General features: G+C 40.3%; 1 protein-coding gene across 5 annotated transcripts in view; it reads right to left on the bottom strand.

The window, feature by feature from the left end:
- The window catches only part of rdgA (retinal degeneration A), a 288,837-nt gene that overhangs the window by 112,689 nt on the left and 152,136 nt on the right, over nt 1-24,012 (bottom strand). For all 5 annotated transcript variants that reach the window (XM_083123684.1, XM_083123686.1, XM_083123685.1 and 2 more), the window contains one exon: nt 23,780-23,983. In XM_083123684.1, coding sequence (XP_082979810.1) covers nt 23,780-23,983 — 204 coding nt within the window. The remainder of the gene's footprint in view (nt 1-23,779; nt 23,984-24,012) is intronic.

Raw genomic sequence — 24,012 nt, 5'->3', positions numbered from 1 at the left:
CTACCACTACCGAGATAGAGGCGGCAAAATTTCCCTCGGACAAGCGAAATAGCGTTACAGTCCAGGTTGAGTTCGTGTGTAGGAGCCGGTGACCAACAGTGCATAGTAATTAGTCGTATCGAATAAAAAAACACATATATACTTTCAAATTACCACCTCTTTACCTGTAGCCGGGAATCGGCTAGCTGCATACCTGAAAATCACGGGTAGCGACGTGCGTACGAAATGATATAGCCCAAAATTAACATGAAAAATAAAAAGTATATTCTATTCATAACCAACAAACAATGGAATTATTACAGGCCCCCACTCTTGCATTCCACACACATTCTCTCACAGATTCTCTCTACGGGGTCAACACAAAAATGATACATAGCATGTACATGTTTATATGACGACAAGCCCTAATTATCGCATTCATATTTAAATTTACCTTGAATTTTTGTCTAATCAGGTCATTTGTGATTTTGCTCCAGTGCTACTCAAATCCTAGCCAGCCCTTACTTAAGTTCACCTTTTTAAAAAGAAACTAGGTCGGCGCGGTGACAATACATTATTTGACCAGCATAAACAAAGGCGTCTCAACGGCAATTACATTCACGTGGGCGGACGTTTTCCTTTTTACAAGACCTCACGTGGTTCCAAACATAACAATAACCTCCGTTGAGTGACGCAAACATATACTCTCTAGCAGGCGGGACTTAAGAGTGGCCTGGAGGTTGGCATGAAAGTAGTTTCCTGGCCCGATGCGATACAGAGACACCTAGCGACACATCAGAGGACTAGGAAGAGAACCTTCCTCCCTTCACCACCCCTCCCCTCCGCGTGACTCCCGCAGTGAGGTTTCCAGGAAAAGGACACCCACCTGTTTCGTTTAATTCTGGTTTCGGAGGCTAAAATTTCTCCACTGGCAAAGCAATTCGCATTTCACTGCTTGCTGGCTGACTCTTGCATGGAGCGAGACGAGTGGCAGGCTCTCGAAACGGAATCTTCATCGCTGCAGTTTTGATTGAATAAATTTGGTTGATTACAGTGGCTACTATAATCATGTTGAATTTTCTTGTTGAGGTTAGAATTATCAATTGAGAGTAAAGAAGGAGGTAGAGAATATCAGTTGAAAGAAAGTATTTTTTTTGAAGGGGGTGTTTTTTATACAATATATATATATATATATATATATATATATATATAATAATGATAATAATAAGGCAAGAATTAGTAACAATTATTATTTCAACTATTAACGAATCGAGTCCCTATTAGAGATGGGCAGGAGCGAAACTACCTGGAATTTAAAAAGGGGAAACGTGGACATGCGTAATAACATATGGAAAAACTGAAAAGGAGAAAGACGGACAAAACAATGTAACAAAATGTACAGTAGTAACAAAGATGTCAGGAAACAATAGTATAATATTGAACATACACTTTGATGAAGTAGTTTTCTTTGTTATGATCTGAATTAAGTCCCTTTGCACAGTTCTCATCGTTGGAGTTCACAGCAGCTTTAATCGGCCAAGATTGATTGATTTTGTTTATTTCACTTCGCCTTTCTGCCACTCTTGGCTAATGATGATATGATGTAATCGATGAAGAGACGCTCACGAAGGACACGTATGCCCAGACCGGATTCGAACCCGGGACCACTGGCGTCGTAGCGAAATGAGATAAATACTCCGCCACGGGGCCGGCTAATCGGCCAATGGTGGGGACAAACTCTCAGTGATGATGGGAATCCCCTGTGGAAACATATGACCAGTTCCTGCATCACATTAGTTGCTCTCTCCTATTGTGATTTTTCCCAATGTTAATTGATTGCTTGCCAAGTGAAATTTCAGTCCAACTAATTATAGTATGATCTTCAAGATCAGCACTATACGTGTTACAAAGTACTCTTAAAAAAATCCCAGTGAATTGGTCAAAATAAAGTGACAGAATTTCGAGGAGAGGCCGAGCCTCTGTGGACCCACACTTGGTTACGCCAATATACGTAAGTAAACCCGTGGTGCTACAGCCCCTGAGGGCCAGAGCCCACCTACCGACTGTAGGCCTCACTTCCAGTCCAACCAGTTATGTGCGGTCAGCACGACGAACCCCTAATCTTTGTTGTAGGTTTCCGTGACTCATTCATAGCTTCCCAATCTCCTCACGATGGTGGGTGGCAACCGGCCCTATACACAGGCCGAAATCTCAGGAGAAAAGTTGATACGTTTCCCCTAAGAGACTCGAACCTGCGCGCGTCCCGTAGACGGAGCTCAAACCATGATGCATCGGACCATACAGTCACGATGCAGAACAGCAGGGCCGTAGCCAGAATTTTATTTCGGGGGGAAGGCTCATCCCTTATCAGCAGCTGCCATCTAAGGGCGAAAAAGTGGGGAATAGAACCCCTGAAAATGAATTTCTTAGTATATTACAAGTTATTGTACAGGATGTTTAATGTAAGTAAAATTAATCACCGCTATACCCTATTTTAATTACATATTTGTAGGATTTCGGAACGGTCTTCAGCCTCACCCCCCCCCCCCCCGGTCACGTGCCTGCGGGAGAAAATATACATAAGTGCTGATCCCTTATTCTGATTGGCGTTTTAAGAATAGAATATCCTTCAGAGCTTCTCTAAGACATGGTCTTTTAAAAATCAGTTCTAGAGAAGAAACCTTGTCCAATTTACGTTTTCAACTTGTTTCCTTGTGTAGTTTTTAAAGAAGAGAAAAGTTATCACAATTGGTAATCTGCTGGACAAGATCAACGTCGAATATGTAATTGAAACAAAAATTTTAATGTTCGTACCACGATGGTTTTACTGACTGAAAAGTTTATGTTTCATAATTTTGATTGAGCAGAGGGGGCTCTCTAACTGCACCAATCGCCGCCAACCCTATGATAATCGTTTGAGTATCTTGAGTTTCTGTTTTAAGTCTACTTTATATACAGATAGACTAATCGGGACTGGATCTATATTTATAGTGGGATTGAACTAACTATTAGGCGTCCACCGGATACCAAACTCAGGATATTTTAAATTACAAGGGTCACCTTTACCATTATGCTATAGGGGATGCAAAATATATCTGAAACTAAGAAGAAATTTTGAATGCAATGTAGAACGAAGGAGGCACCGTTCACATTGAAGGGGAAGACGCCAGGAAATCCTCCCTCCACTTTCCTAACCTGTACATCTCTTAATTTGATTCTCAGCGAAGGCAAGAATTTTATCCAATATTTTATATCACTTTTGTTATTTTTAATGAAGAATTCGAAGTAATAATTTGTCTTTAAATCTCAAGTTAGAAAGTCAGCAAAAATTATGTTTTTATACTAAATTTTACATTAATTGAAGATTTGCAAAGAAACGGTAAACCGTTTTGTTGGTTGATTGATTTAGTGTTTTAAGCCCACTTTATGCACAGTAAGGCTAAGCGGGACTGGACCTACAGTTTAAAGTTGAATCCGAACCACTATGTGCCTCCACCGGGTATCGAACCTGGAACCCCTTGATAACAAGGCTACGACGCTACCACTGCACCATCGGGGAGGCCAGTGTAAACTTTTCGTCATCGTTCCACTCCAAAACAGATGTTTCTGTAAGAGCCACATCAAGTTTGTTTGGAAGTAGTGATGTTCTATGACACACACACACACACACGCATATATCTCCTCAACAGGTACTATAGACCAGCAATGTCAAACTCAATTCGTGAGTAGGGCCGCATAACGATAATGTCAAAACTATCCGGGCCACATATCTAGAACCCCAACACCTTAAAATCCAGAACTAAGTGGTTCGACCCAATGGGGTCGGGGAGGGGGGATTCCAGTGATTATTATTGCAGCATCGATATGTAAATTATATAGACCTCCACCCATATTTTTTCATGGTTATAGTATTTTACATGTTAGTTTCGAGTATAAATTGGTTACAATTGTAACTGTTTGTGTGCAATTATAGTTTCGTTTCGCACAGATTTCACTGTTTTTTTTTTAACAAGCTTCTCATAAGTCTGCAATAAGTTTTTTGTTAGCATGAAACTCTTAATGCAGACAACAAATGTTTTGTCAGTCATTCTTGATCATTCGGCTGTTTCATTAATCTTCATTATGGAAAACAACTTTTCACCAAGGCAAGTGCAACCAAAATTAATAACATTTCTACAGCAAACTAGCTTATTCGAGGGTACTGCTATTTCGCGATATTTATTTTTCAATACGAGTTGCACTGCAATTAAATAAGTTCCATTCGAAGTCAGGACTTTCACACGCACCATCTTAAAGAAAAGGGAGCAGAGCAGAACAAGATTATTGCCCTTCGCACCCTATGAAGTCTTGAAACCTGTTTCCAACTTCATCACGTAGTATTTTTACTTTGGACAAATTATAACTTTTTAATAAAGTTTTAATATAACGGAAGACTGTAACTTTGCAAAATGGCCTCCACTTCCTTCAAAATATCAGCTCTTGTGTCACGGGGAGGAATCATTCAAGTAGTTTTACTGTCATATCGAGATAAGAATCGCATCCACGAGTGAAGGGAGCAAACCGAGCTAGCTCACAGACGTCCGTAATTTCGCATATTGTGAGCGAAAAGGCAACAACACGAACAATTTTCGATTTCAATTGTTCGTTGACTAAGTAATAAATCCTCTCCTGTGATTTTTTTATTAGCGTTCCTTTTCTGCAACGTTTGGCTAATGGCGACGATGAGGATGAGTAATGATATGATGAAATTGATGAAGGGACACATACAAAGAAAACCCATGCTCAGGCCAGGATTCGAACCCGCAACCTCTGGTGTCGCGACGGGTTGTGCTAACCACTCCGCCACAGATTATGGCAAATTTATTTCGTGATAAAGAAATATTTCTGAATGAATTTACTTTATCAGGGTACAAAATTTCTACGCTTTTCAGTATTCACTTCACAACAAAAGTAAGCATTTCACTTGAAAAATCTGCATTCCTCTTCTATAGTCCTTTTCTTACTCCCACGAAGTTTGGGCAGCGATATGGTTTTCTGAAACTTTTACAGAAACTGGCTTTTCTTCCAGGTAAATCCTTAAAAATCAAGAAACAGACTCATAGGCGACAGAAAGTATGCGCGCTGCCCTCCCCCAGCTGGCAAGATATTTTCGTACTTCAGAAGTAACCTGTCAATCAGCTTGCTTAGTTGACACAACACCTACTCTATAAGGGAATGTATACCTGTGTAGGGAAAATTGGTCAATGTGTTGAAGTTTGGATGAGTCTGGTCTTGTATCACGAGAAAAGAGAAAACGGGATAACTACAAATGTATAGATAATTTCAAGCATGAAGTGTTAAGTGGGGCCAAGGCGGGCCGCATTAACGAATGCTGGGGCTCACATGCGGCCCGCGAGTTTGAGTTTGACTGACCGAAATATCAGGAGAAAAGTTGTCACGCTCATCCACGAGACTCCGTTGACTCACAAAGTACTACATGTGAGGTAAAACTATCGAAATGTAAAAAGAAGAAGCGTCACCACCCTCCCCGCCTTTTTCTACATTTTATTCAAATCGAACACGAGGCACGTATCTAGATATATATTTCGGAGCGGCGTCCTAACGTAATGTCTCAAAATAATAATATTAATAATGTTAAATTAAAATAAGTATAATTATATTAAATTAATTAATATATTTTTATAAGATGAATAGGTAAGAAGGCGGTATAACAACAGTGATACAGTATAACATCACGTATTCATTATCTAGCTTACGTGTAGTTAAGGTCGGCAAAATTTAAAAAAAATAGAAACTGCCCTGGCAAGGAAATTAATGTCAAATAGATAAAGAATATAATATTTATTGAGTATGAAAAAATGATGTTAGATACAGTTGACGAAAGTAAAATTCGTGGTAATATTTTGCATGTTATTATAAGTAGTAATAATTCTTGCATAAATTTTCTTTGGTACTGTCATTCAAAGTCGTATTGCTTTCCAATATTTTTGCGGAAATAAACAATTTGCGATTAAACAACCACCTTATTTTCATTACTTAATTGAAGTTTTATGATCTCATTATTTAATTTTTTTGTACTTGGTAAGTCTTTCGGGGGGACGTTGGGACACCTGGACCCCCCTAAATACGTCCTTCGCAGTAAGATCGAGATAAAGTTACTGTGTCACTGGTTCCAATTCATGGTAAATATGCTCTGCTTCTCTACACTCAAACATACACAAACTCATGGCCTTCCTGCTTTCTTGGTTTCTTGCCTGGGAAGAGGCAATAAATCAAGCTGTGACAGCTACGGGACCTTCTGACGAGGGGACGGAACCCAGCTGTGCAGAGGATTCAAACACCCGCGCGTACTAGCCCTCACCGTCAGCCTGGGGCAATTTTGCAACAGAGGCATCTAGTGGCCAAGTGTCGAACTATGATGAATGAAATTCGGCTGAAGCGGCCGTATCTTTCGCCGTCGATAATACATGACATTTTTAAACAATCATTTTGGGCTGTGCAAGTGATTTTTAAAAGAAAAGCCCTCCCTAGCTTAGTCATAAAAGGATTGAGCATTACGTTAGTATGCATCATAATGGCCATTTTCGTTGGTGCTACCCACAAATCCTATAACCATTCTGTGCTTATTTACGTATTTCCTTATGGGAAATTGAAAAAAAATAATGGAATTTGTGCACATTTATCGGACTGAAATTGCATAAATGTGTCATGTACTCAAAGTTTCATAAAGTAAGTTCACATCTACTGCGTGTTTTCCGGCAAATTTTTGTCCTAAAACGTTATATTCAACAAAATGCAAAAAAGCCCATGTTAAATTTAAGCACTTTCCACGGCGACCTTCGCCAAACTCCACCTCCCTCTTAAGTCTACTTTATATACAGATAGACTAATCGGGACTGGATCTATATTCCAACTTCATCACGTAGTATTTTTACTGTGGACAAATATTCCTGTCATTCCTGGTATTCCTGAGAAGTTGGGAAGGACAAATTATAACTTTATTAAAAAGTTTTAATATAACGGAAGAATGTAACTTTGCAAAATGGCCTCCACTTCCTTCAAAATATCAACTCTTGTGTCACGGGGAGGAATCATTCAAGTAGTTTTACTGTCATATCGAGATAAGAATCGCATCCACGAATGAAGGGAGCTAACCGAGCTAGCTAACAGACGTCCGTAATTTCGCATATTGTGAGCGAAAAGGCAACAACACGAACAATTTTCGCTTTCAATTGTTCATTGACTAAGTCATAAATCCTCTCCTCAACTTTATTTCTGATTTTTTTATTAGCGTTGCTTTTCTGCCACGTTTGCCTAATGGCGACGATGAGGATGAGTAATGATATGATGAAATTGATGAAGGAACACATACAAAGAAACCCATGCTCAGGCCAGGATTCGAACCCGCAACCTCTGGTGTCGCAACGGGTTGTGATAACCACTCCGCCAGAGATTATGGCAAATTTATTTCGTGATAAAGAAATACTTCTGAATGAATTTACTTTATCAGGGTACACAATTTCTACGCTTTTCAGTATTCACTTCACAACAAAAGTAAGCATTTCACTTGAAAAATCTACATTCCTCTTCTATAGTCCTTTTCTTACTCCAACGAAGTTTGGGCAGCGATATGGTTCTCTGAAACATTTACAGAAACTGGCCTTTCTTCCAGGTAAATCCTTGAAAATCAAGAAACAGACTCATAGGCGACAGAAAGTATGCACGCTGCCCTCCCCCACCTGGCAAGATATTTTCGTACTTCAGAAGTAACCTGTCAATCAGCTTGCTTAGTTGACACAACACCTAGTTTATAATGGAATGTATACCTGTGTAGGGAAAATTGGTCCATGTGTTGAAGCTTGGATGAGATTGTTCTTGTATCACGAGAAAAGAGAAAACGGGATAACTACAAATGTATAGATAATTTCAAGCATGAGGTGTTAAGTGGGGCCAAGGCGGGCCGCATTAACGGATGCTGGGGCCTACATGCGGCCCGCGGGCCGCGAGTTTGACTGGCCGAAACATCAGGAGAAAAGTTGTTACGCTTCATCCACGAGACTCGAACCTGCGCGCGTCCCGTAGCTGGAGCCCAAAGCATGAAGCCTTAGACCGTACGATCACGATGCAGAATAGCATCTAATGGCGAAAAAGTGGGGAACACCTGAAGATGAGTTTTTGTTTCCTAATTTTGATTTGGCAAAGGGGGCTCTCTCACAGCACCAAGGGCCGTCAACCCTATGCCGGTCGTTTGAGTATCTTGGGTTTGAGTTTCTGTAAGTATACTTTATGTATAGATAGGCTAATCGGGACTGGACCTACATTTATAGTGGGATTGAACTATTGGGCGTCCACCAGGTACCAAACTCGGGACCTTTTGACATTATGAGGGTCTCTTTACCATTACGCTATAGGGGTGGCAAAATATATCCGAAACTAAGAAGACATTTTGAATGGACATGTAGAATGTAGGAGGCAGGGTTTGCGCTGAAGAGGAAGAAGACAGGGAATTCTCCCTCCCCTTTCCTAACCTGTACATCTCTAATGTAATTCTCAACCAAGCCAAGAATCTTGTCCTTCTACATTTTATGTCGCTTTTGTTATTGTTAATGAAGAATTCAAACTAATAATTTCTTTAAATCTCAAGTTAGCAAGTCAGCCAAAATTATGTTTTTATACTAAATTTTACATTAATTGAAGATTTGCAAAGAAACAGTAGACCTTTTCATGATCTTTCCACTCCAAAAACAAATGTTTTGTAAGAGTCACATCAAGTTTATGATTGGAAGTAGTGAAGTTCTAGGAACCACACACACACATATATGTAAGCAACAACAATAGTAGGCTATTGTAATTTGGAGAGGATGTGATTTGTGAGCGGAACAAGCATGGGAATTTAACGAAGTTCCTTTGCGAATCATCAATTATGTGTGTGTGTGTACACGTATTTCCTATCTGCACCGTTGACTCACAAAGTACTACATGTGAGGTAAAACTATCGAAATGTAAAAAGAGGAAGCGCTACCACCCTCCCCGCCATTTCTACATTTTATTCAAATCGAACACGAGGCACGTATCTAGATATATATTTCGGAGGGGCGTCCTAACGTAATGTCTCAAAATAATAATATTAATAATGTTAAATTAAAATAAGTATAATTATATTAAATTAATTAATATTTTTATTACATAAATAGGTAAAGGCGGTATAACAACAGTGATACAGTATAACATCACGTATTCATTATCTAGCTTACGTGTAGTTAAGGTCGGCAAAATTTGTAAAAAATAGAAACTGCCCTGGCAAGGAAATTAATGTCAAATAGATAAAGAATATAATATTTATTGAGTATGAAAAAATGATGTTAGATCCAGTTGACGAAAGTAAAATTCGTGGTAATATTTTGCATGTTATTATAAGTAGTAATAATTCTTGCATAAATCTTCTTTGGTAATGTCATTCAAAGTCGTATTGCTTTTCAATATTTTTGCGGAAATAAACAAATTGCGATTAAACAACAACCTTATTTTCATTACTTAATTGAAGTTATTTTATGATCTCATTATTTTCATTATTTAATTTTTGTACTTGGTAAGTCTTTCGGGGGGAGGTTGGGACACCTGGACCCCCCTAAATACGTCCTTCGCGGTAGGGGTCGAGATAAAGTTACTGTGTCACTAGTTCCAATTCACGGTAAATATGCTCTGCTTCTCTACACTCAAACATACACAAACTCATGGCCTTCCTGCTTTCTTGCCTGGGAAAGAGGCAATAAATCAAGCTGTGACAGCTACGGGACCTTCTGACGAGGGGATGGAACCCAGCTGTGCAGAGGATTCAAACACCCGCGAGAACTAGCCCTCACCGTCAGCCTGAGGCAATTCGAACAGAGACATCTAGTGGCCAAGTGGTGAACTATGCTCGCTGCCGCGGCCGTATCTTTCGCCATTGATAATACATGACATTTTTAAACAATCATTTTGGGCTGTGCAAGTGACTTTTGAAAGAAAAGCCCTCCCTAGCTTAGTCATAGAAGGATTGAGCATTACGTTAGTATGCATCATAATGGCCATTTTCGTTGGTGCTACCCACAAATCGTATAACCATTCTGTGCTTATTTACGTATTTCCTTATGGGAAATTGAAAAAAAATAATGGAATTTGTGCACATTTATCGAACTGAAATTGCATAAATGTGTCATGTACTCAAAGTTTCATAAAGTAAGTTCACATCTACTGCGTGTTTTCCGGCAAATTTTTGTCCTAAAACGATATATTCAACAAAATGCAAAAAAGCCCATGTTAAATTTAAGCACTTTCCACGGCGACCTTCGCCAAACTCCACCTCCCTCTTAAACACTTCGCCGCGACGAGCAATTCATATTACCAGGCAAATACTTTAACAAATAATCACATATGCGACCAGACGTAGCTAGCAGCGACACAGCACTGACACAAAGAAATGAACAAACCTCAGGTAGATTAGACAATTAAGTGGGCGGCGCTTTACTCTAATAGTACGCACTTTAAACAAATACAAAGGAGCAAAAACAACAATGAATTTAAGATCATTAAAAAATATCACAAGGAATAAGAAAAATTGACCTGAGACGAACAAATAACAAATGACAAGCGCGACGGGAGTTTGGTATGAGGTTTCGAGTTGGTGGGCGTTCTCAAAAGGTTGACGAATTTTAAGGGCGTTCTCTAAATCAATCGGGCCGTCACGTGCTGACAATCACTCAGATGAATACATTACCATCTCTCAGCTTCCGAGGTGCATCCTGGCGTCTTTATGGGCGATCGAAAAACACCTAGTATTCACACGAAAGGTTTCCTTGGTCGCGACGATGAAGATGCGAAGAGCGTTCATACGTCTGGTTCCTCGGCTTCTCTTCCTCTCGGGATCGGTGAACATCTCCGTGGTCTGGGCGTCGGGACATCAACATGGCGACGTTCAACATCTCTCTCTCTGTGGCGGCTGGTAGGCATCATCGGCGTATCAACAGGGCGGCGTTCGTCGTCGTCTCTCTCTCTCCGTGGCGGCGGGTAGGCATCATCGGCGTAGTCTCTTCTGACATCGGGCGAATCGACGGTAACGCCCTCATCTCTCTTCTTCCTCTAGCCCGCCATAGTTTCCGGTGTTCCTCGTTTCTCAAAAATTATAAACGGCGTAAGGTAATCACGGAAACACGGTCTCGCTTCAACTTCCCCCAGCGGTTGATCACACACTGGTGTTCGCAAAACACAACAAAGTCCACTGTACACGAAGAGGTAGCACGAAGGTGCTCTCGTTACAAGAATAGCGGCAAAACTGTATACGGAGAGGTAGCACGGAGGTGCTCTCTCTACAAGGATCGCGGTAAGACTGTGTATCGAAAAACCATGTCCTTCGTTTTATTTGGATTTTGAAAAATGACGCTAGGCGCTCGTTGAAGGGACGCTTCCCAAGAGGTCATTCCACTTCGCTCTATCTGCTCCCAACTTGGACGGGCTGTGCTAGAAGTTCAGTTTCTGCGGATTAAGCTTCCGCCTCGCTGTCGCCCTTAGCTCAATTGCTATCGTTGCCCACAAACTGATCAATTACAACCGATTTGATCTGGCGTCCGTAATTGTTGCTTGATCGCGACGAAACTCCACACATCCGTCCTTGCACACATGCTGCTGCGCTGGTATACGTTTCACATGAATCTGACCGCTGGAAACCGAGATATTTAAATGTTTGTCATTACGGTCGAATTTCCTAAGCTTTAGACGCATTACGTGACCCTTCAGGTGCTCACCCTTAAGACACGCGAACGTCTCGTTTCTCCCGTCGGCTTGGCAAAAATCAAATATGTATTCTTACAAATTAAATCACTCAACACTTTGAATCAACACATCTTTTTACCGCTACAGACATGAATAATAATAATAATAATGACGTCGGTAAATCTGACTGTCACAACCGAGATTTCCGGATCTGGATCCGGATCAGAGAGTCTCGGATCCGAAAATTTCGGATCCGGATCCGGGTCCGAAAGATTCGGATCTGGATCCGGATCTAAAAATCCGGATCCGGATCCGAGAGTTTCGTATCTCAATCCCATTATAATATTACCACACCTTAAAAGGTATTATGATCTTTGATTACAAAGAAATTTTTCGTTAGTCCTACAATAATTTTTTTCAAGTGTTGTTCCTAAAATACTTTGCTACGCATCGGCTAACACACTCGTGCACACATATCAGAGGTGATTTTGTAAATGTCATTGAAACGAATATGTATTCATTCGAATGTATTGTAAATGAAAACACACATAAATGTGAGACATTCCATTCCAGCATGAAACCTTTAACACATGTAACAAAATAGAAATGTTATACAAAAATTATACAATTGTTCTACAGTTACAGTTCTACAAATTAAAATAAAACAATATAATATATGCAGTGTTAAATAATTACAAAGTGTAAGACTAACAAGGGAGGTTATCTAAGTATACGCCTCAGATTTCCATGAAACTTGGCAGTATAGTGGGGCCCAAAGGAAGAATTACGTGTTTTTTTGTTTCAGCTAAAAAAACTGTTTTAGGGGGCAAAACCCCCTCAAATGTCAAGATGAGGACAAATTGAAGTGAGGATCGGACCCCTGTGTCCCCCTCCGATTTCCATGATACTTGGCAGGTGTGTGTATAAACGGGCCCAAATGAAGAAATACGTGTTTTTTTTGTTTCGGCTAAAAAACTGTTTTAGGGGGCACCCCCCCCCTCAAATGTCAATATGAGGACAAATTTAAGTGGGCATTTGACTTATGTGTCCCCTTCCGATTTACATGAAACTTGGCAGGTGTATTGTGGGGCCCAAAGGAAGAAATACGTGTTTTTTTTTGTTTCAGCTAAAAAACAGTTTTACAGGGCGAAACCCACTCAATTGTCAAGATAAGGACAAATTGAATTGGGGATCTGACCCCTGTGTCCCCCTCCGATTTCCATTAAACTTGGCAGGTGTGTGTATAAACGGGCCCAAATGAAGAAATACGTGTTTTTTTGTTTCGGCAAAAAATTTGTTCTAGCGAGCAACCTGTGCGGGCAACTTCCTCTCAAATGTCAAGATGAGGACAAATTGAAGTGGGGATCTGACTCCTGTGTTCCCCTCCGATTTCCATGAAACGTGGCAGGTGTATAGAGCGGCCCAAAGGAAGAATTACGTGTTTTTTTGTTTCAGCTAAAAACTGTGTTAGGGGGCAAAATCCCCTCAAATGTCAAGATGAGGACAAATTGAAGTAAGGATCTCACCCCTGTGTCCCCCCTCCGATTTTCATGAAACTTGGCAGGTGTATAGAGGGGCCCAAATGAAGAAATACGTGTTTTTTTTTTGTTTCGGCTAAAATCTGTTTTAGGGGGCAAAACCCGCCTCAAATGTCACGATGAGGACAAATTGACGTGAGGATCATCTGACCCCTGTGTCCCCTTCCGATTGTCATGAAATTTGACAGGTGTATAGAGAGTCCGTATGCCCCCTGTTTCTTCCTATGTCATATTTACGTGGTTTCGGGGTCAGATCCCCACTTCAATTTCTCCTAATCTTGACATTTGAGGGGGGGGGATGAAAACACACATAAATGTGAGACATTCCATTCCAGGATGAAAGCTTTAACACATACGTATAACAAAATAGAAATGTTATACAAAAATTATACAATTGTTCTACAGTTACAGTTCTACAAATTAAAATAAAAAATGTTTGGATCTGGATTTCGGATCCGCTAGGATCCGGATCTGGCCATCCCTACTATACACTTGCCACGTTTCATGGAAATCGGAGGGGAACACAGGGGTTAGATCCCCACTTCAATTTGTCCTCATCTTGACATTTGAGAGGTGGTTGCCCCCTAGAACAAATTTTTTGCCGAAACAAAAACAACACGTATTTCTTCATTTGGGACCTACAAGTTTCATGGAAATCGGAGGGGGAGACTTAGACCTCCCTTGTAAGTGTATTAATTAATTACAAATCGCGCACGCGCGCACACACACTATATATATGTGTGTGTATGTATATTATGTATATATGTATATTAGCAGGTAACAATATGTTATAAGCACATTCTTACTTTCCAAAGAAGCGCATGTGGGATGGCAAAACGGATCCGGATCTGAAAATTCTGGATCCGTGGAACCGGATCCGAAAAATTTTAGGATCCTAAGGATCCGGAACCAACCGGATCCGGATTTCGGATCCGCTAGGATCCGGATCTGGCCATCCCTAGTCTAGGCAAAGATTTGAATATGTCGTCAGAATTTGGAAATCACGTAATATAGAAAAAAAATGTTTCGCTCAAATGATATATCGCATCAGTCACCTGACGCCAATGGAGAGTTAAAAGAATGACATTTTGAAAGGTTTAGTTTAAATTTCCAGCCTTTGCCTGGCCGCACTGTTATGAAAGAATCTCGCAGACACAACGTTACCAATTAAGGTTTAAATGTCCGGTATTGCCTTGCCGCACTGCTTTGAAAGGATCTTGCAGACACAACGGTACGAATCAAGGTTTAAATTTCTGGCCTTTGCCTTGCCGCAATGCTTTGAAATGATCTCTCAAACACAACGGTACCAATCAAGGTTTAAATTTCCGATATTGCCTTGCCGCACTGTTTTGAAAGGATCTTGCAGACACAACGGTACGAATCAAAGGTTTCAATTTCTGGCCTTTGCCTTGCCGCACTGCTTTGAAATGATCTCTCAAACACAACGGTACCAATTAAGGTTTAAATTTCCGGTCTTTGCCTTGCCGCACTGCTTTGAAAGGATCTCGAAGACACAACGGTACCAATTAAGATTTAAATGTCAGGTATTGCCTTGCCGCACTGCTTTGAAAGGATCTCGAAGGCACAACGGTACCAATTAAGACTGTATATCATGGAAAGGCCTTTTCCGAATTCGCCTTCCTTCTGCCGATAGAGCGCGCACAGCGTTTACAGAACCAGATGTTTTGTCCAGGTCCGCTTCGCGAGGCCCTCAAGAACACGCCTCCTCCGGTACACGGGCAGTTAGTGATTGACAGGTCGTAAAACCCCTGTCATTTCTTTTCTCAGACATGTCCTAGGTTTTGCTGTTCGGGTCTTCATTGCCAAAAGCTGATCTTACCATTTCGTGTCAAAATTCCAGACGATAATATAGAGTCCTGCAGCAACAATATGTGGCTTGTAACATACATAATTGTGGAAGTTTCTCTTCAACGAATAAGGAGTCCCAGTAGTCTACTATTTGACTTCCGGGGCGAGGTAGTTAGCACAGCGCGCTACGACAGCAGGGGTCCCGGGTTCGAATCCCGAGTAAGACATGGATGTTTATGTTCTGAATGTGAATGTTAAAAAATATGGAACTGAGTAAATACTGATATATGAGAAAGCAGAGAAAATATGACATCGGACTGCCACGTAGTAAACCCAGGTTTGATTCTCAGTGTGAATGATTTCAAGCAGAAAATTTTCCAACATTATCCTTGCATAAAACCAACTCTGTGAATGTATTTGATCTATTTTTATAAAACTTTCACTGATACACAATATTATGCACTAATTTAATCAAACTTGCATATTTTAATTAATATTAGGTCTAAAGCAAAATATGACCATTTAATACCATGTGGTCCAAAAAGAAGATAATTGAGAAAATGGTCAACTTTTTCTATTTATATAGCCTATATTTTTGTTGTTGTAACCCCTATCCAAGGGTAGTATTTTCCTTTACATGACTTCGTTTAAAAATTGCGGCCCTGTTTGACTTATGATTTGCGGCATTTTTAGCCTTTGTAGACAGTTGCGGTAATTATGATAACTCATCTAAGAAAAATGATGGTTAAAAAACATTGTTTTCAGCACATTTCAAGCTACATTGTATGTTTCGCGTATTTTTTCAACATATTGATTTTGACCAAAATTCAAAGTTTAGGATATTTTTTTTAGGGAAGTTATGTAATATCAGAGTATTTCGGCTGAATTACTGTTATAGCTCTTTGATCGTTTCTTGATTCTCTTTTTCAAAATTTTGAGCCCAGATGTCTCCGATCGGGGAGCTAAAAAAAATTGATATTTACAGCGTAAAGATTACTCTATGACAGGTACCTGTGAAACAAAAAATTCCAGATTGATATTTCATGGATAACAAACCTACAACAGGGGAGGGATTGGTCAAAACCAGGCATTTTACATTATTATTTACAAAGAAATGTTTGCTTTTTAATAATCATGTAATTAGAATTATTGTGTTTATTAATTACATCATGCGAATGGCGTAATAAGTCCGTTAGTAGTGTTACGAATTAAATTTTCCTTCTTCTTTATCCCATTAGTTATGAAGAACTTCATCCCGGCTCGACAAATGTCACAAGGTCTTTCAAACTAAAAAATAGACTGCTTTATGCCAAATTTAAGTCAGATTACGTGTCAGTAAGCAGTTTTTTACCTGTTTAGACCACTACTTCAACTGCGACATTTGTCCGAACGGGAAGTTTACCGATTCTGGCCTATGTTAACTTATTCTTTATAGAATTACAACAAAATGGGTTGCTTTGTTATTTTATTGTAATTTTGAAAAATCCAATTATATATAAAAAGATGTTTTGTTACTATAATTAACTACTTGTATTTGAAAGAAATTGGTAAAGCCACCCACCTGCATTATGCAATGTGTTTTGAAGGCGAATTGGTGAGTGGGTGGTGGTGGCTCTTTACATATTCAGTCTCGGTTATTTATAGAGGCGATGCAGATCATCTCTATGCTCCCACGTAGTTATATAGTAGAGTCATTGTACGTAGATGCACCTCATGTAGTGCGAGAGGTCACTTTCCTCACCCTCTCCTCCGGGAATCGAACGGCAGTCAAGCTCTCCTATCGATGGTCTTTATCCTCCCAAAACTAATTTCCGAAATAAATTATGACCGATTTTGAATCAGATGCAACACAAACAACATTGGAGATATTGAATTGGTTGAATCGGTAGAGAGAACCTGATTTGCAGGTTGTAAACTTATATTGGCTCCCGAGCGTTCGTGTATATAAATACAACCCCCCCCCCCCATTTTTATAATTCTCTAGGCATTGAATTAATAATGGAGGTTAGTATATTGAATCTTTCACCCGAAATTCATTATACAATTTTAAAATGAATTCTTAATGGTTTATTGATTTAGTGTTTTAAGTCCACTTTATGCACAGTAAGGCTAATCGGGAATGAGCCAGGCATGGAACCCGGGATCCCTTGATTACAAGGCGACGACGCTACCACTGCGCCATCGAGGATGCTCAGTTTTTAATGGGGAAGTAATTCAAATTATTAATATTACAAAAGCCTCCCCGCTATTTATTCCATCTTGTTTAATGATTACGAAAGATTGTTGTTTCAATTTAGAAGGGTTTGAACAGGTGTACCAGCCAGATTAAATCGGCGTTATCTTCCAACGTTTCGAGCACATACATAGCAACATCATCTCCTACCTGAAGACGAAAGCAATGTATACGATGGAAGCTAACGTCGATTGACGTCGCCAGGAAAGCCACAACTCTTATGTAGAAGGGCGGAAATACAAACGAGTTGGATGAGATAATTGAGGAAATTAATGAATGATAAGTCTGATGAGATGGAGGCCAAAAAAAATATATACATAAGAAGATAAAGTGCCTACTGGCAAGAGCTAAATATAATAAGATATTAGATGGAAAATACAAAAATTGATTTAGTAATAATTAGAGGTTATTGTAAGCGTAAAAAGTTGATGAATGAAAAATATGTTTTGATATGTTTAATAAGTTATGATTAGGGTGCGGATTTATAGGCAATTTTTTCTATCTATCTATCAATCAATCAATCAATCATATGTTTTGTCACTGCTGTTTACCTACTAACTATTCATACTGTGCTTCAAAAGCTGCTTACTTTTAGGGATATTTGATATCGAAGCAACACGCAACAAGCGACACGTGTCTCTTGGTAACTGGCTCTCGGTAATAAACGCAATCAACCATTCAGCTTGTGTTGTCTGTTGCTTGTGTGTCCCTAGGACTGAGTTCTTTTTCATACCGTCCATCGTGTCGCCCTGGCCTGTTGTTCGCGCATGCACAGTGAAAATTTTGCTTTAGACGGTGTGAAATATCGGTGTCGCTTGAGGATTTCACCAATTGAACGCAGGCTTGTGTGAGACGTTGCTGTTGATTGGATTGTTCTCTAGAGGTATGTGTAGCTTGTCACTTCGGTCTGCAGCTACATTGAGAAACGTTGCTGTTGACTGGCTCGTTCCCAAGCGACACGGAACATTCACATCAAGCAACAAGAGCCTATACAGTTTAAAGCAAAACATGCACGAACAACAAACCGAGTCGACATGATACACGATATTGAGAGAAAGTCCCAGTCCGAGCGACATGCGACACGAGTAGCTTCTTTCAGTCATGAACAAGCTATGAAGATGTAATTGAATTCATTGTCACTCGCCCTCTTAGGGAGAACTCACACCGAAGCGACAAGCAACATATGTCGCTTGGGAATGAGCCAATCAGCAGCAACGTTTCGCACCGTAGCGCCATGACAGGCCGCACATGCATACGCTCGATTGGTGAAATTCTCAAGAGACACGTGTCGCCGGTCACTTGTCGTTCCGGTGTCTTTTCTCTCTCCATCACGATTAATGTATTCACATAATATCCAAAGTAAAATATTAATGAAACTAGAATTAAAAAAATTGCAAGATGTAGGTTCCATTATTATAACATAACATTACATATAGTATAATTGAATGTGCAGTGAATTATATTTAAAATTTAAATATCTACCTTCAGCATAGTTGTCTTACCTCTTTATGAAATACATCTCTAAATGTGAATGTATTGCCCAAGCGTGTTCTTTGTATAGACACAAATTGTATTTTTAAAATGCGTTGAAGTTAATGTGATTATACTTGAAATTATATTCAGAGATCGAGACGAAAACGAGAGAGCGTTTACATAACTTGGGACAAGAACAAGATTTAGAGTTTGAAAGAGTACCCGACTGTCTCACTTCCTTTCGCTGTAATTTCTGTATGGCCTCCCAAGGCACGTATCTAGAAATACACCGAACCAATTGTGTCAGGAATAATAATAACAATAATATGATGTTTAAGTTAAAATTAAATTATTACCACATAAATAGGTAAAAAGATCGGATAACAGCAAGTATTCATTATCTAGCTTACCTGTAGTTAAGATCGGCATAATTTGCATAAAAAACAAGTGCCCTGGCAAAGAAATTCATTTCAAATTGATGAAGAATTGAATATTTATTGAATAAAAGAGAATGTTAGATCCGGTTAGCGAAAAGTAAAGTTCCTGATTAATATTTTATGCATGTTGTTATAAATAGTAGCGTGCAAGCATAAATCTTTGGTAATTGGTACTGTCCTTCTAAGCCCCCTACTTCCAATCTTTCTTCCAATAAGTTTAAAGAGTGGGCCTCCTCAATGGCGCGTTGCCTTGTAATCAAGGAATCCCCGGGTTGGATACCCGGTGGATGCGTGTAGTGGTTCGAATCTCACTTTAAGCTGTAAGTCCAGTCCCGATTAGCCTTTCTGTGCAAAAAGTGGACTTAGAAACAACAAATCAATCAATAAGTTCAAAGGAAATTATAACCATCGATTATGTAATAAATGCTACACAAATATATTTTCATTATTTAATTTTTCCACTTAGTAAGTCTTTCTTGGGGAGGGGTCCGGACCCCTCCCCAAATAAGTCCTTGAGTTTCCTCGATGAAATTAGTAGTAATTATCTCGCCTTGTATTCAAGGGGTCTCAGGTTTGATCCCCGGTAGAACTACACAGTGGTCTGGATCCCACTGTATCCTGTAGCCCCAGTCCCGATTACCCTATTTGAGCATGTAATTGACTTAAAACAAATTTAATTTTGCTATAATTTATGTAAGATTCAATTGGGACAGTCTCTGTATTAATGTATTTATTCTTTTGGAAAATAGAAATAAGACAAATGAAACACAATGAAAAAACAGCCGGGTGAAGGAAATCAACTTTGGATTTTCCGAAATGGTCGGAGCACGGTCAAAAGCTGCCCCCAAGGGAAAAGACAATGCCAAGGGTAGAAGAAGAAGTAATCCAAGCCACGCCCACAGTAGTAAAACCTGGTCAGAGTCATCTATCGGCAGACGGCTGAACTTGTAGGACTTGAACATAACCCCGCCAGCCGATGGCCAGCCCCGCTATGGCTCGAATAAAGCCATTCTCAAACGTATTTGAAAATGCATATCAATGTTTGCAATGGCGTATTGTCACAATGGGCCTCTCAATTTGAAAAATAAAAAAATCAGTTTACTCAGGAAGGATGCAAGAAAGGCTTGCAAGGTTAAATTTTTACAGTGACTTAGAATCGGGCTCTATACGCCGATCCAAAAACTGAGATATTTGACAGCTAATATCTATTAAAATATGGAAGTGATAAAAAAATTTCGATAATCACTGTTAAGATTCATCCTTTCTGATCAATTCACCACAAAGCTCATTCAAATGCCTCAAATAGTTTTCGAGTAAAAGTGTTCTGAATGAAGGTCTGTTTTTCCGCTGCCCATGATATGGCCTCTTAAGGTTTAATGTCCGATATTGCCTTGCCGCACTGCTTTGAAAGGATCTCGAAGACACAACGGTATCAATTAAGGTTTAAATTTCCGGTATTTCCTTGCTGCACTGCTTTGAAAGGATCTCGAAGGCACAACGGTACCAATTAAGGTTTAAATGTCCGGTATTGCCTTGCCGCACTGCTTTGAAAGGATCTCGAAGGCACAACGTTACCAATTAAGGTTTAAATGTCCGGTATTGCCTTGCCGCACTGCTTTGAAATGATCTTGCAGACACAACGGTACGAATCAAGGTTTAAATTTCTGGCCTTTGCCTTGCCGCAATGCTTTGAAATGATCTCTCAAACACAACGGTACCAATCAAGGTTTAAATTTCCGATATTGCCTTGCCGCACTGTTTTGAAAGGATCTTGCAGACACAACGGTACGAATCAAGGTTTAAATTTCTGGCCTTTACCTTGCCGCAATGCTTTGAAATGATCTCTCAAACACAACGGTACCAATTAAGGTTTAAATTTCCGGTCTTTGCATTGCCGCACTGCTTTGAAAGGATCTCGAAGACACAACGGTACCAATTAAGATTTAAATGTCAGGTATTGCCTTGCCGCACTGCTTTGAAAGGATCTCGAAGGCACAACGGTATCAATTAAGGTTTAAATTTTCGGTATTGCCTTGCCGCACTGCTTTGAAAGGATCTCGAAGGCACAACGGTACCAATTAAGGTTTAATGTCCGATATTGCCTTGCCGCACTGCTTTGAAAGGATCTCGAAGACACAACGGTATCAATTAAGGTTTAAATTTCCGGTATTTCCTTGCTGCACTGCTTTGAAAGGATCTCGCAGACAGAACGGTACCAATTAAGGTTTAAATGTCCGGTATTGCCTTGCCGCACTGCTTTGAAACGATCTCGAAGACACAACGGTACCAATTAAGGTTTAAACTTCCGGTATTGCCTTCCCGCACTGCTTTCAAAGGATCTTGCAGACAGAACGGTACCAATTAAGATTTACATTTCCGGTATTGCCTTGCCGCACTGCTTTGAAAGGATCTCGAAGGCACAACGGTACCAATTAAGGTTTAAATGTCCGGTATTGCCTTCCCGCACTGCTTTCAAAGGATCTCGCAGACACAACGGTACCAATTAAGTTTTAAATTTCCGGCCTTTGCCTTGCCGCACTGCTTTGAAATGATCTCACAGACACAACGGTACGAATTAAGGTTTAAATGTCCGGCATTGAATGCCGCACTGCTTTGAAAGGATCTCGCAGACACAACTGTAACAATTAAGGTTTAAATGTTCGGTATTGCCTTCCCGTTACAGCGCCTTGAATAACGTAGTGTGGAAAACGACCCAAGAAACTAGTTCACCAGACGAATGACAAACATAGATGGCAGTGCGATCGGACCAGGTGCTAATTTTGTTATGAAAGTAATGCGGCTTAGTTAGTTTTTGGAATATATTGTGTAGATTTGTTTGTCTAGAAAGGCGGTAAATGAATTGATGGAAACAGTTATATTTGTTGAGTGATTTGCAGTCACGAAATGACATTAATTTGGAAACAAAAGTAAAATAAAATTAACAAATAAATAGCATCCGTAACACAAGAAGAAACATCGCAAAGTGATTCCGGACGTCAGGTGTTGGATTGTGTACTAGAGTTTTATTTTTCTATGTTATTAGAATATAAATAGTATCCTGAGAGATATTTGATACCGAGGCGACAAACCACAAGTGTCGCTTGGAAGCGAGCAGTCCGTAATCAATGCAGCCTTTCGAACCGTAGGGACACAAGCTCTGACTGCACAGTTTCCTCAAGGAGATTTTAGACCAAAGCGACACGCGACAAACGATACGAGGATTTCACACCAAAGCGACACGGATCCTTCGGTCCAAGGCAACTTTCATACCGAAGCGACACATGTTGCTTGGAAACGAGCCAATCAAGAGCAATATTTCACATCGTAGCGGCATGACGGGAAGCACAGGCCAGCGTTCGGTTGGTGAAATCCAACCAATCGCGTGCCCCTTGTCGCTTTGGTGCGCAATCTCCCTAAAGCAAGACACTCATTGCATCGCACATGCGCGAACAACAAACCACGGCAACACGTTGCAAGCTATTGAGGAAATGGCCCAGTTTGAGCGACGCACAAGCGACAAAGCGACACGTGTGGCTTATCGTGTCGCCTAGATCTGTTGTTGTAATGTGCGGTTTGTCGTGTCGCCTATCTGTTGTTCGCACAATTAGCAGCGAACGCTTGCCAATAGACTGAAGGCACCATGTCGCTTGTTACTTAGTGGGGAACTCCCCCTGTAGCGCGTCGCTTCAGTCTGAGCACCCTTCCTTTAAGGAGCTTTCCGACCGAAGTAACAAGTAGAACGCGAATACGCCATATGAACGTGTCGTTTGCTGTTTGGACCCTCATGTGCAATGAATGCTATTTTACAGTCTGGAAGTGTGTGTCACTAGTGTGACAGTGTGAACATCCCGTGTCGCTTGTCCCATTGGTTTGAAAGTTTCCTTACACTCATGTCGATGGTACTAAGAAAGTTTTGTGGGGTTCCCCATGTCGTTTCATGGAATCATCATTATCATCATCGCCGCGATTAGTTTAAAGCGGAAGAAAAGAGACAGTAAATATCAAAAATACAAATGCTTCAGTGTGTATATCTTTAAAAGAAATGATGATGATGATAATAATAATTAACCTAATTCATACACAAAAATTTAGATGCCAAGAGCATTCCACGCGTATTTTTTCTCCCGTATTATTAACGAAAGTATGACGATGACAGGACGTGGTCGACTGTCTAGAATGTTCGTTAATATCTTCGCGACCACTGTACCAAATATCATAGCAATTATCACATTCATAGAAATGCTTCATGTAAAAGAATCAGATGTTGCAGCGAAAACTCCATTTACTTCCATTATAAGCAGACGAATACCAAGCACCGGGTTCAACACCAGCGCCTCTAGCGGATCATTTTCGAGTGGAACCAGCCAGAGAGCGCAGAACCGTGCCTTTTTCCACACTACGTTATTCAAGGTGCTGTACTTGCCATACTGCTTTGAAAGGATTTCGCAGACACAACGGTACCAATTAAGGTTAAAATTTCCGGCCTTTGCCTTACCTCACTGCTTTCAAACGCTCTCACAGACCCAATGATATCAATTAAGGTTTAAATTACAGTTCCTTACCTTGCCGCACTGCTTGCACTTGCCCTTCTGGGACCGCCGATGGACCCAGTGGTGATGGATGGTGGTTTGCTCCCTGTACTGTCGAACGCCTACGTCACGGAAGGTCGGTTTACACGTGAACTTCATCCTGTCCATGAGAATGCCGATGCAGCTCGCGTGTGCGATTATCTTGCACGACGTGCACTTCATCCGAGGTCCGTGCTTCTGCAAAGTAGAGAGAGAGAAAACTTGAG

The sequence above is a fragment of the Lepisma saccharinum genome, chromosome 6 (assembly GCF_977018435.1).
Source record: "Lepisma saccharinum chromosome 6, izLepSacc3.1, whole genome shotgun sequence".
Classification (NCBI taxonomy): Eukaryota; Metazoa; Arthropoda; class Insecta; order Zygentoma; family Lepismatidae; genus Lepisma; species Lepisma saccharinum.
The sequence above is the reverse complement of the archived record's forward strand: the minus strand, read 5'-3'. Positions and strand labels throughout refer to the sequence as shown.